Here is a 14,923-nt window from a genome sequence, read left to right on the forward strand (position 1 = left end):
CAAAAACTTCTGACGCTAACTTTAACTTTCTAACATCTTTCTCTAAACACTCACAATCGGCCAATGGGCATTTATATGTGTATGTGAGTGTGTAAGAATTTGAGACCGTTAGGAAAAAAAGCGACAGCCAAAGTTCACAGTGTACGACCCCGGCGTAGATAGCTCGTTTCGATTTCCGACTCGAACATTCAAGAAACCGAAAATTAAATGCAAATTAATCGTCTCCTCCCATCCCAATTCCGGCAGCCTCCGTGCACCCCCGCGAACCAGCCAACCCTCGAGTGAAGTCTAACCGACTTCTCTAGCTTCTCGTCTGTTTCCGCACAAACTTCCCAACTTCCGGAGATGACCGGAGGCTGTCGGAGTAGTAGGGTTTCGATTTTTTTTTATTCCCCCGATTTCGGAGCACGCGCTTTAAACTCGGTACGGAGCTCAGTGGCAAGCGGCTCCTCAAAGGAATGTTGCGAAATACTTCAGAGTTAACCCAAATTCGAAACCTTGCGAACGGTTCCGAATACTTTAATCAAGTAATGGAACTAACCAAGCAATCCCCAACGGTATCCAGCTTGATCTTGGCGATAGCGAATATCGGGATCGGGTTGCTTAATCGACCGACAGGAAGTAATAAAGTCAAATGTAAACCGTTTAGGAAGTAAATTCTTTCCTCCACTAGTATGATAAAACATGAAATTAAATGGTAACTTTTCAGCATGGTTTTATTTCTCTCCTCGGTTTTACTTTATTTCGACATCCCGGTAGTAGCGTGGACAGAGTGAACAAATATATATTTACAACAAACACTGCTCCCTGCCGTACTTCAATGACCGTCCACGAGTAACCTAAATGACTAAATGCAGTGGATACGAATCCAATTGAACCTTTGTACATGTTACTACAAACTCAACACGAAAAAAAACATAAACTCAAAAAGAACGAGAAAGGTAGCTGTTCCGATCGTCTAGCAAGCATCGTTCTCAAGCAGCTGCCTATTCATCATTGTTTTGGCACTGGGTCATATGTTGTTTCACTGTTCGTGAAAGCTTCTAAATAATATCACCAAACTCCAGAATTCGGAGAGCAATGAAAGAAATTTTCAGACTTGAAAGAGTAAGTGAACAAAACAAGACGTTGCCCTCCTAACTTAAAATCAGCTACGGTTTTCCGATATGAACGGGCATCCCCCCAATTGCTTTGCCAAGCCTCGGTACTAATAGTGTCGCAGTTGTCCCATCGATTTCTATTGATTTCGTTGCAATAGAAATATCCTTTTATAACTAAATAGTGTTGGTTGAAAGAACCGAAATATTGAGAACAATTGGCAAGAAGAAACGATAGAAAACAGTTGAAGTGTAACTAAACATAAAGAAAGAAAAACGAACGACAACGCACAGGTGGAAGGGTACGTGTCGCCAAGGAAAAAGAATACTTAATCCTAAAACAGCAGCAAGCTTATTGAATGTCTGCAGTCCGACCCACAGAATTGTGCCGTTTTTCTTACGCGTAGAACCGCTCAATGACGTCCTTGTTGTTTGCTGCCACAACGTTACGTTTTACCTTCAACGTAGGACCTGCAAATAAAAAAAAATAAGTATCTTCTATTAATTACAATAACAAACAAAAAAAATAAATGGAAAAAAATACGAAAAGATATTTCCTAGAAATCGCCTTAAAGTTCAAATTAAATCCTGAGTCACGAAGAATGATGCGAACATATAAATAAAACACGTCTAGTTCGCACACTTTGTACATTTCTCTTCAATCATAGCGCTTAAAATTTAACAAACTTACATTTTTGATTTATGAGATTTTAAAAGTTCAAAGAAATTAAAAACTATCAAATAGGATGAATAAATAGGGTGAACCGTTGGCATCAACTTGAAACTGAAATAAACGATGTTTACTAGCTCTTTAGACAACTTACCGAGCTCTCCTCCGGGCACAGAAAAGTCCGCAGTCAGCAATGCATACTTCTGGATCTTCTGTGCGTTGGATATGGCTTTCTTGTTTGCTCGATCAATTCCATCTTGAATTGCCTTCAACACCTGCCAAAGAGAATATTTATTAGCATCTCGTAACCAAATAAAAAATATTGTGTTCTTACCTTCGGACATGGTCCTGCCGCATGGATCTCGCTCAGTTTGCTGTACTCAGCCCCGAACTCCTTCAGCGCGGCAATCGTCTCGGGCGTTAGTTCATCCTTCGGTGCGCCAGTGTCCAAGTTCATCTGCGTTTTAATTGTGATCAGCATGGTGAGGAATTTTCGCTTGTCACCCACCAGGAAGGCATTGCTCACGAACGGCAGCTCGTTCTTGACGAGATTCTCCACGTGCACCGGCGGGATATTTTCACCGCCTGCAGTGATAATCAGTTCCTGTGACACAAATTGAACGTTAGACTCTATCTAAGCGCAATCTGCGCGGATGGTTTGCCCCGGAAGGCTGGTGTGGATGATACCTTAATCCGGCCGGTGATGTAGATAAAGCCGGCCTCGTCCACGTAGCCCACATCACCCGAGTGCAGCCAGCCTTCGTCGTCGAGCGCTTCGTGCGTTTTCTCCTCCTCGCCAATGTAACCCATGAGGATGTGCCGGCCGCGCATGCAAATCTCACCGTGGCCCCGCTCGTCCGGTTTTTCGATCTTCGTCTCGCAGCCCCCGAGCGGTTTTCCGATCGTATCGAAATTGTAGCTATCCGGTGCGGTCAGCGAGTGTGCTCCGGACGACTCAGACATACCGAACGCCTCGTTGATCGGCATGTCCAGGCTCATGAAGTACTTTTTCGTTTCCCGATCCATCGGAGCGGCAGCCGTCGCCAGCGTGATGCACCGACTGAGCCCGAGTGCATCCTTTACCTTGGAGAGAATGAAGTTTTTTACCAGCCGATACTGCCAGGAGTTGGTTGGTTTGCTGCAATTTATAATATTTAAAATCAATTATTAGAGTCAACATGCATAAACAAGAATCAATTCATTTTTTTACAATTCTCTTTTTCGTATCACCACTTACCCTTCCATCGCATTCAGATGATGCTGCAACGTGACGCTCTTCGCCCAGCCGGCCACCAGTTTCTTCGCCGCACCGCTCTGCGCCCCCACGGCCAACATCTTCTCCTGAATCTTCTCGTAAACGCGCGGCACCGCTAGCATACGCGTCGGTTTCGCCTCCTGCAGCGTGTTAAGCAACGTGCCCTTCATCGCGTCCTTGTCCGCAAAGTACACGGTGCAGGCAAACTGGAGCGTCAGGAAGATGTCCACCATCTGAGCGGCCACATGGCTCAGGGGAAGGAAAGAGACGAGCACCTCCTCCGCGTATCGGATCTGGTGCAGCCGCTTGCCGATCGAGTACGAGTCCCAGGTGAGGCTGTCGTGGCTCAGCATGACGCCCTTCGGGTTACCGACCGTTCCGGACTGTCAGAAAAAAACGGGGGAAAAATTAGAGCTCTACCTCCTATTTGTGCGTTAAACTTACTAAGTGCTCCATTACTTACCGTGTACACCAGGCAGCAGCATTGATTGATGGCTATATTGGCTAAGCGATTCTTATACTCCTCTTCCACGTCGTCCACGTTCATTTCTTCCAATTCCGACCACTGGAAAAACACAAAAAAGGTTCGTTATTGTTAGTATCCTTTAAGATTCGAAACTAAACATTAAATTTATAAATTGTAATTTATATTAAAGAAGGGAAAGTTTACTCAGATACTCCAGACACTTTCGTATTGTTCAATGTAATATGTATAATGTTATACAACAGTTTTCAAAAGAAAAAAATAGTTCACAACTCATATACCTCGTAATTAAAAAAAAATATATCCAAATTTATTTATGACAAAACATATTTAAAACAAATTCAAATCAGAACAACTTCCGCACAATCGCTGCTTATTTAACCACAAACGAATCAATTGTGATGCAAATGGTGTCGCCTATAACAATTGCACAAAATTGCTCCAAGACGCGCGAAATAATCGACAATTACCCTGCACAGTCCCCGGCCGGGCTCGAAGGCTGCAGGAAGTCCGCTTGTCGAGGGAGTATCCTGGGGCCTCCGACCGAACCGCAACCGTCAAATGAAAGCATTTTTTAAAAGAGTTGAATAAATTGCGATCGAAGTCAGGAATCTTGTCCCCAACGGTTCCACGTCTCGCAATTATTTTCCCTTCCACCGAACGGAGCGAAACATTGCCAAAGCAGGGGTTGAAGGAAATGGAAGGACTGTTTGGAATGTGTTGTGCTTTTCGAAAAATTTAGTTTCAAAAAGATGAAGCAACTGCGGCAGTATAGCCACAAAGCACAGCGTATCGACAACCCCAATCCCAGGTCCTGCGGTAGTCCGGTCACGATTCAACCGGAACTCATTCTGGTGTTCAATTCCGGGCTGTTCCTCCAGCTCCTCTTTGTCCATCGCCATTAGATTGCCGCTCTGTATCATTTCGCTGTCTGTCAACCTCCCCCTTTTCCCAAGCCGGGAACTATTATCTGCATTCTTGACAGTGGTCATGGGACGTAAACAGAGCACACTCTGCCCTGTTTGGGGAACATATTCTGAGAATTGCTCGCTTTGTCTTTCCATTCCTGCAACACCCTCCCCCCGAGACTATCGGCAATTTTCGCATCCGATTTCCAATTGAGGAAGCAACCAGGGAAAGTGGAGTCAGTAATAACTGAACTATCTTAGTGGATGGGAAATGTCGACCCCAGATAGCGAAGAAAATGCACAGAGCACCAAACACAATATTTCACCAGCTCCCATCGACCGTTGAACTTCTTTATCTAGGGGCTTTTTTTCAGGAAACAGGTCCATTGTCCTGATAGCTAGTGGAAAAAGTTGGACAAAACTAACAAATTTGATTCAATCTACGCCAAATTGCATACAAAGACGATAGTACAATTATTAACAAAACAATCTACAAACAGTTAGAGGTTCTTTGATGTTGTTCTTCCGTTATCGAATACTTTTTTCCCTTGTCTTTGTATAACAAAACCTATGGAAATTTCAAAACCTATGGAAAGTCAGCTAGAGGTTCATTTTTCCACAGAAAAACCCATTTTCCCAGCTGCCGGAGGTACTCCAGACGGAAAAGTACATTAATTTCACGTTACCAATATTCTGTCGTGTGAATCTTCAATCGAAGAAAGCGAGGGAAACTCGGTCCAACACACTCCTACGCGCAACATATATCAATCATATGCGAAGAAAAATTGACTATTTCCACCAGCGGTAGCGGCCCATTCACGGTGTCGCAATATCTGTGTGTATGCGTTTATGGCAACATGATTGGATTGTGCGCCCACGCCACCCCAGTGCCTCACCACCGTCCCGAACGTGTCTCGTGTCTCGTGTTGAGCACATCCCGTGGAAGGTCTGAGACGGCCTCGCGTAAGGAAGTGATGGAAATACGGCCAACAGCAAACCAGCAAACGTGAAACCCTCGAACGGTCGGGACCGCCCAGTGAAGCCGCTGCCATGAATTGCCAACAATTTGCTGTGAAATTGTGCTAACATTTGGCCTGCTGTTTGTCGTACTTTTGCTAAGCGCTTCCGGGCGCCTCTCGTTTGCCTTTCGTTTTTCTCACCCACGGGGTGGTTCGTGTTCCGATCGATGCTGTTCCGGTTGTAGTGTTATTATTCTTCTTGTTTTCTGCGGAGAATTTTCCCTCCCCACTCCACGCCTCGCTCCATGTCTTCGAGAAAGCCAAAAACCCAAAGCACGATGGTATGATTTATTTTGTACGATTATTTATGATATATTAAGCGCGTTTTCTTGGTTTCCGCAAGCTGCGCATGAGTTGTCCCTGGCGCTACTCTACCACCGGCCACCGGAAGGGACCTTCTTCAGGCTCCTGGTGACGAAAGGAACATCAAGTGGAACGCTGCAGCACATCGCCCGCACCAGCGGAACGTGGGGAAACACAGCAACATGCTGCGGCATGCGACGAACAAACTGCCTTCAAATGAAACATATTTTTAAGTTTAAAAAATATGCGCCACACGACTCACCGTCCGATTGCCACCGAAAAGATGAAGAATGAGAAAGCATGGGGAGGTGGCGGCGAGGCGGGGTGGTTGATTGGGGACTGATGATGATGCTGCGACAATGCTGCCGTACCGTCTCGCAGACAGGATTTACGTGTTTCGCTGCGGACGGTAGTGTTCCGGAATCGAAAGTGAAATGACGAGTGAGAATGCTTCAAACAGATGTAACACAACGGCACCCACCCGATCAACCCGGTGTTCCGGAGGCAGTGGTGGCGAACCAAATGCTGCAAATCAACCTAGTTATCTGTTAATTGAAATATATTTGCTTCAAATATCCAAAGGGTTCATTGTAGAGTTGTGTAATTCAGATTCATGAATCTGAATGATTCTTTACGTTTAACAGTTAAAGTTGTATCAACGGACGAGAAGTGATGATCCAAAAATGGATAGAGGGACCCCTGTTTTTGGTCGCTTGATCTGCGCCAATCAAAGAATCGTGGAGATTCGTGACGGATCCATGAAAGATTCATGGAGATTCATTAGGGTTTTGAGAAGTTTGGTTTGAAGAATCGAAACACTAAAGATTTATGAATCCATCTGAATGAATCTTAGGTGAAAGATTCATATGAATGAATCTCACCAAAAGATCAATTAAACACAAGACTAGTTCATTGTAGTTTTGATAAGTTGATGTATTTTACAAAATCAACCTTTATATTTTTTAATACTTAATTTTGATTGCTAATTGCGAGTAATAATTAACAAATATTTACAGCAGCAATCGAAGTTTGAGCAAAAAGTGGTTGATAACACGCTGATAGACTATTTCATAATTAAAAAAAATATTGCAACTATGTGATACACTATTTCAATAACAACCGAAAATAAATTGGCTTATTATTCTGTTTTAACATCAAAAGAGCATAATATTAACCAAAATAAGGTTGAGCAAAGTTCCAAAAAAATTGGGAGGGCTCCAAAAAGTGTCCGCGTATTCTTATACCAACCTTTGTTTCAATCATTCAGTTGAAAATGGGAAAATACTCATCAGTACGGTCAGTGGTTTGCCAATTAGTCAATAACATTTTTATCCCCTCATTGTACATCTCTCACAATCTCATCCGTATATTCCAGAAATGTTCAAGTGTTTCAACCAGTAGATTATTCATTAAATATTTTAAACAAAACTTAGACTTCCCCAATGACAGTGGTTCGCCATTGCTGTTTCTTCGTGTGCGGGAGAAGTTTGTATATTTTGGAACATCTTTGATCGTTGTTATGTTTAATTTTTTTTACACACAGAAGGGACTTGGAACTGAAACCGGCAAGTTGCTCGAGCATCCGTTTATATGACGCCATTAGGACGCCACTGCGGATAGTGAAAATGCGTCACATCGCAGGTGTCATCATCGTTAATGTTTGGGCTCGGTTCACCGCCGACGTTCAGAACTGTACCGACCCGGCTTGACGCCACGCGTTAAGAAAATGGCGTGGGAAAAACTAAATCGACAAGAAAAGAGAAGCAACACTCCTCGGCAAGGGGCCTAAACGGGGGGGCCCAGATGTTACTGCCATCGCTTAAACCTTCGAGGTTTGCTTAGGTCATGTACCGGTCTGATTAATGATGTACTGTACTTTTTGCCCCGCTGCTGCCTTGTTTCGAGCGTTTCCCGAAAAGGCCCGCAGCAAGACGCAAGATCATAAGGAAACCTGCTTACGGTGGACTAACTTTTCGTTGAGCTACTACCGGAATGAAACGGAAGGTTAGCAGGGATATGACAGAGGCGATTCTCTAAAATAGCATTGCCCGAAATTAAAGAGCACAATTGGATCCAGTCGGGTCCATGAGAAAAGTCTTGCCAGAAGCGAATGAAACTATCTGTTTCAAGAATGAAGGATTCCACTTACATTTGTATCGGACATAAACACACGTTTAAATTTTTGTTACACAATATTTCACAAAATTAAAACGCCACGTATCGGGATTGCAAACTAAGAAGAGACTCAAATAAATACCAAATTAAAACAGATCCTTTTAAAACCTAACCTCCTTATCTGATTTTTTATCGGTTTAAATGGCTTTCTGGCAATAGTGAACAGCAGAACTCGGTAGAACAAATGGGAAACAATTTGAAAATTACCAAATCTGTCCTGTTAATCCTAGCATTCGAATTCGAAACGCTCGAAATGAGATAACGAGGAAAGGTGAAAACAAAAAACAGAGCTTTTCGATTTTTCTGACTCCATTTACGCCAAGATGCATATTTGTCTAAACAGGAGAGGATGAAGTAGGAAAATCATGGAACGGAACGGAACAAAAAACTACCCACAGCCTTTGTTTTTCCACCTTAGCTATTCCACTCGTAGCAGTTGGAACTTATTTGCTGTCCGTCGTTTTTCCGTTTAGTTTTTTGTTTAAATTAGTATCCTTTTTCCAACGTATCCGTAGATTATCGCTTAAATTTGGCACCTACCTCACACAGTCGGAACGCCACCCGATCCCGTCCTGGGTGGTAATGAAAATTCCAATAAAAACCTAATTGAATTGAAAATACTTCAGCCCCACTTCAGACCGTTTTTCTCGCGCCTATTCGCCTCAGTGCCTTCTTTTCGTTTGTGCTTCCAATTTGAAATATACGCTGCTGCGCTGTTTGCTTTTTCCCTTCGATCCGAAACATGAAGCACCCCACACCCTCATTTCCTATTTTTTTCATCCACTCCACAAAGCCAGGCGGTTTCCTGGATGTCCTGGATACGGTGGAGAATCATTCTCTCGAAATTCTCGTTCCCAACATCGGCGCTGGCCTCCATCATCATCAAAACCGTCGCCAGCAAACATGACACTGGCGTCCCAGGACGGAAGCGGAAGCTGCTTACAAATTTCTAGTCCCTCACTGGAGCGTAGGGGAGGGAGGCAAGGACTACAAAAAATGCCGAGAAACGGGACACCATTTGCTGGCGGATGTTCCGAGGTGCAATAATAGAGCCGCAGAGCGGATGATGTAGGCACAACAGGCAGCGACATTATTAAATGGTGTCATTTGGTCCCGCACCTGGCCCATGAAAACATTATCCATGGCGGAACAAAGTCGTGTCAATGAACAGATTCTAGCCAGTTCTATCTCCTGCCCCTGTTAATGGTGGTGCATGTATATGCAGAAGAAAAGTATCCATTTAATTTTCATTAAACATAATCTTTTAAAAGGTAGTTTCAAGGTTCCACAACAGTTATTGCTTTCCTGTCGCGTTTGCAGCCTTCTGTAGAAGGTGAAAAACAGGAGAAAAGTTCATTCTTCGTCACTTAACTATGCACACAAAGAAACTAACGTTTAAAAGCTTAATACAGAATGTTCACTAAGCGAGAGCCCCTTAAAAATTCCGAAAAAATGATTTATTAACACGCATGCTTCTAAAAAAACAGTTCAATTACCAACGAACGCGGAAAGAAGATAAAAAAGCTTTACAAAAAAGTTGATAAAGCAGATACGAACGAGAAAATGTATCAGTTTGTAAAAAAAACAAATCACACACCTAGAGCAATATCAAAGTGAATCAAGTGTAACTCTTGGTGTATGTGCTTGCGTAAATGGCCCAAAAAAATAGTGAAAAAATGATGAATTATACGAATCGTTTGATGTTTTTTACCCTTCACGCGAGTCCTACTCCTACAGAAAACAGTCGAAAACAACCCGCTGTTCAGGCGTATTAAACAAAAAAAAACGACCGGGATGCACTCCATCTGCTGACTTCACAGATTGCACTGTGGATTGAAACACTTTGAAAATGACTTCAAAATTACTGAGCCAAAACTGCTTACGAGTAGCATACTCGACTGAAACGAACACGATACGATAAGGTTATTATATACCATAGATCGAAATAAAGTTGTTCGTTTTGTTTTGTGGCATTCAACTCAAATGAATAATAAAACTTTTCTTCATGTTGCGATATTTCAACTATTTCGCCATGCCACTTTTCCACTTGCGACAATCTAAACATGTTATGAAATTGTGTAAAATTAGAATACTGTGGTTAAACATTTATCCTATCGTATTCCAGTGTGCAAGCTTAAGCTGCATGATATAATTTTCAGCTTTAAGTTTTTTTTATTCTTAACGTAAAATACATAAACCATCGAGCATCGGCAAACGAGCGAGCAAACAGACGGTCCGACTTACCCGATAGAAGCCATCCTCCCGTTTGACGTACGGTGCGTACGGTGGCATGGTCTGGATGACGGCCTTCAGGTTTGGCAAGTTCGAACGAATCGATAGGACCTTTTCCATCTGCTTCGCATCGTCCACCACCACGATCTGAGCCCGCGAGCTCTCCAGGACGTGTTGTGTCGACTCTGGCGAGTTGGTCGTGTATACCCCGGTGATGATACCGCTGGAAGATAACAAAAAAGTACATTAATGGAACCCTGCGAACCCTGGTTCCGTACTTCCCGCACGGCGGGACACTTACCCGGCGTGGATGGCCGAAAGCTCGGAGACAAACCATTCCGGGCTGTTGAACGCCAGCACGGCAACCGTGTGAAGCGGCTCGAGTCCGAGCTTGACGAAAACCTTGGCCATGTGGTGGACGCGTTCGCGGTACTCGCGGTACGTCACCGTCTGCCACTGTTTCTGCGCGTTCCGGAAAACCATCGCCGGATGGTCCGGGTGGTCGCGCGCGGTTCGATCCATCAGATCTGGTACCGAGAGCGGATCGAGCGAGGCCAGTCCTTCTTTGGCGATGCGCAGCTTCACCGGGACGGCTGGATCCGTGCTGACGTAGCTGTCCGCTGGCAGGATGCGTCCCTTCGGACCCGTGCTAGCCGACGGCGGCTTTCCATTCTCTTCGCCCGACATGATGTGCGGTTCCTTGTTTTTAATTCTGTACCTTTCTTCCCTGTCTCACTGTAAAAGATAGATAAATGAAGGGTTGCAACGTTTAAATAGATGAAATAACAGACTGACCACATCAATTAACTAAAGGTTATATTTTTCCACTTCATTATGACGCAATTTGTACTTAACCTGCTATCGTATGGTATCTGGTAGCTCGAGAGCCATTTGGGAAGATTAAAGATTAATTGCCTTGGAAAAATGTGCTTTGTCATGGATCGTGCGATCATAAGCTTAATCTGGTGGTATGTTGCTTTAAGGCCCTGTTCAAATCACTAATTTATTATACCCAAGATCACAATCTCCCTACAAATATTATTTTACTGCTTCTCCACGACATCATAGTAGTAAACATCTAAAAAATGGCTTAAAACAAAATCTTGCAAATTCAGAAAACGAAGGAGCGTAATTATTCTTTCCTTAAAATATTAAATTTGTCTCTATGGTAACATGTTCACCAGTTTTGAATGGTTTGACTTCAAATTCTGTGTAACTGTAAGTTTTTCTGTAACTGTGTATGAAATTTTAAACAAGGTTCTATCACGTTTTTAAATAAGCTGAAAAATTAAACTTTTATGTTCATTACGTTGACTCATGTTTTAGAAATCTTAATTCTAAAGAAACCATGACATTAGACATTCTCTAAAGTTACTTTTCCATTTAAAAGATGGATTCACATTTATTACATGCTCCCAAACCCAACGCACAGATTTTATGTTTTTACAAACCAGCTACATTAACTACAATGTAGCATCAATGCTTTTCATTTCAATATATGAAATGAGCAACACTTTTACGTAAATTTTTTTTCAAAGACATTTTACATCAATTCTGCCACGTAGCGTGAGATATTAAACTAAACTTAGCAAACTTCCGACAAAAGTGAAAAATAATTTGCCAAATTTCATTAGCACACAATCAACTATCGCCCCCCACCGAACGTTAATGTGCATTTCCTAAACCTTAAAAGCACATTAATCATCAGCTTTTCCTGTTGCGTTTCGCACACGAATAGTGTGCAAAACCTTAAATCCACCAAACTGCACATATGTGGCCTCCGGAAGGGCCAAATAAAGCTGAAAGAACTGCACCAGCATCTCACTTGCAGAACGCAGTGCTAGGGAAATACTACGAAAGGAAGATCAGCTGAGCTTACAGCAACCCGAAAGCGAACCGCGTGACGCAAACGACCATCCGACTCGAGTTTGATTGATAACGTGTAATCACTATCAATGATCCTGCCAAAAGACACCCCTACCACATGCACCTACCCCCCGGGGATGATCTATGGAACGGGTGTGCAAGTGCACATGCACCATTGCACCCATGTGTTGCGACCCGTGTAGGGGTTTTGGTGCTAGCGTAATAAGTTTTATCATCAAGCGCAAGTGCAGTTTTACTCGTGCACGTTGGAATGCAGCAAAAGGCGCTCGTCGGGAAGCCGGATGTACGGAAGAAAAGTGGTGCTAGCGTATTACTACGCCCCTGTGGCCCAAAACGGAGGACGCTTTGGAGTCGCAGCATGGGATGAAATTCGACTGCTTACTCCCTTTTCATGATACCGAGCCAGTTTTCTCAAGTGTTTGCACCGAAAGGACGATGATGATGCATCGCTGGATCGAAATAGTGACATAACACAAGACTAATAGTTCTTGTTATCAGTTTGTCGAGGGATATTGCGGGCAAGCAATCTTTGCCTTCGCCACTCGGTGGCAAAACGATCCGAAGCTCTGGTGCAGGACAGGGTGCCGGAAAGGACCCTCGAAATCGGTGGCCAGCTCGAAAACACTTTGTCGAAAAATGCCACACCCCATCCACCATCCTATTTGACCCGGGTTGCACAAGGCACGTTTGATGATAAAACTGGATAAAATGCTGCATATGCAAGCCGGGGCCCGGTTAGCTGCACTTTGCCGGGATCGGTCAATGTTTGCTGCTGCTCGCTGCTTTCTGCTCTTCTGGAGTTGGATTGCAAACCCGTAAAATCCCTATTTATGAGCACCGACAACTTCTACAGCGCGGGTCTGGGGTGCAATCGAAAACAAGCCAGCGAGCTGGATGGAACCATCCTTTGCTCTAGACGGACCAGAAAGCGAGAATCTGGTGCGATAAGTTGTCGGTTTGAAGTATACTGCGCTGCCGACGTTCCACCATGCCCACCATTCGTGCATTTCACCGAGGATGAGTATTTTCCAACATTCCAACAACCGGCATTTATACACACACAGGTTGACGGAAATAAACAGGCATCCCGAACGAGTACGGGAAAAGTAATCCGCATGTCTTATGGTTCCTCCGTTTGCTCACTCTAAATCGATGAAGCAGTAGTTTCTGGGCGGCAAGTAATAAAAACGAAACTCAATGTGTGCTCACGAAGCCCATATACATCCTTCGTCAGATGCAGCAATTGATCGTGATGGTTTATTTTCGCACTCATGCTACAAGTAATTCAACAATCTAATAGTTTAGCTTCCGAGTCGATGGATGCCGGGTGAATCAAGCATTTTAATCGGAGTTGGTAGCAGCGGTTAGCGTTTATTTAGTAGATTTTGAAATATTTATTGCCCCCAAAGTTAGCTCCACTACTTTTCATTTAACCCTAAAAAGCTCGAAAAGTTAAACCAGGTTCAACGAAAAGGAAGTTGAAACGTCTTCAGGACGCTTTTCGCTCACGTAATATTTAACAGTAAACTTCATAAAAACCTAATCTTCAACATTTAACGCTTGTGTAAGCTGTACATTAAGAACACACCTTTCTATATCCTTTAAATTATTATTAACAATAAATTATAAAAATAATGTAAACAATAGAAATTTTTCTTCTGTAAATAGAAGAAACAAAAATGCAATCTGCACAAAGTCATCCTTTTTTTTTTAATCAAATAACAACGGTACGATGCATAAAAGCAATATTATTGATGATAACCCGAACACCGATCTATAAAATATACTGTCGAATTACGGTATCTCTCATGGGCGAGAGGTAAATTACCGTTAAGGAATGAAAATAATTATAATGATTGCGCTTACATTCATTCCTTATTTGTACTTAATTACCAATATTTCATCATCACCCACATATTTCAGTAATTTAGTTTTTCTTCTACGTTGCTAATTATAGATCTTCAAAAATATCAGAAATGCATTCAATAAATCACAATATGCTTTGCCTATCACATCACGAATCAATCACAATGCATTCAAAAATATTTAATTTCGATGCTATGTTTTCCCCGTTTATCTTTTCCATGCAACTTCTACCTGTTACGTTTCTTTTCGCGATTTCTGATAACACAATCTAACACCACATTGCATTACACAAAACTAGAAATTGAATTGTGCTTATTCATCCATTATTTGATCGGTTTGTAGACACGACAATTGATGGCGATGTCGTGTAAATCAGCTGACTGCACCTGGATACCGAGGATAGACCTACGTAAGGCCGCATATGTTGTTACCCCTCCCGCTATCTCAGCCCCCTCCCCTCCTCTCCACCCACTTATCTACGAAACCTTCAATGATGCAATTTTCAGCAATCTCATCCCCAGACCATTGATAAGGCGAACGATAAGAGTGCTGTGTGGAGGGCTATTTTGGTTGGGGAATAATTGGAATTCGATCTCAACCAAGCACAGCCCCTTTCAGCCTTCGTAACCCCTCCCCCCTTACCACCACTTTTCCACCACCCGGCACCAACGAGAACGATCCAATGCGAGTACTTTCGGTACCGAAGCATAAGTGTTCCTGTTGTTAACCACGGTGGCGATAATTGTTTGCTCGAGAATTCAAACAATTTATCGCACTTTTTGTTTTGTTTCGTTACGGGGTAATAAAATGCATGTAATCGTTCATCATCCGTGTGTGAAATTTTATTTTTAAATACCTACGACGATGGACGCCAAAGGGAAAGCTCGAGGGGTTTGGCGGACCAACACTTCCGCGAAGATAACGTTAATCCCCGAATGGACTTTAAAGCGCTTAAGCCACTATTGAGCCATCGAAATGGGTCGGAAAAGCCCATATGGTTGGATAATTTGCTTCCTTATAGCAGTGT

General features: G+C 43.1%; 1 protein-coding gene across 1 annotated transcript; it reads right to left on the reverse strand.

Annotated features, from left to right (window-relative positions):
• Positions 1-713: 713 nt before the first annotated feature.
• Positions 714-10,866, reverse strand: LOC131282905 (very long-chain-fatty-acid--CoA ligase bubblegum). Its single transcript, XM_058312449.1, has 8 exons — positions 10,445-10,866; positions 10,156-10,366; positions 3,486-3,587; positions 3,005-3,405; positions 2,455-2,905; positions 2,102-2,371; positions 1,922-2,042; positions 714-1,568 (listed from the first exon to the last, which is right to left on the reverse strand). Exons 1-8 carry the CDS (start codon positions 10,828-10,830, stop codon positions 1,495-1,497), a joined length of 2,016 nt encoding a protein of 671 aa, XP_058168432.1. The 5' UTR covers positions 10,831-10,866; the 3' UTR covers positions 714-1,494.
• Positions 10,867-14,923: the final 4,057 nt, after the last annotated feature.

Source organism: Anopheles ziemanni, chromosome 2 (genome assembly GCF_943734765.1).
Source record: "Anopheles ziemanni chromosome 2, idAnoZiCoDA_A2_x.2, whole genome shotgun sequence".
Lineage (NCBI taxonomy): Eukaryota > Metazoa > Arthropoda > Insecta > Diptera > Culicidae > Anopheles > Anopheles ziemanni.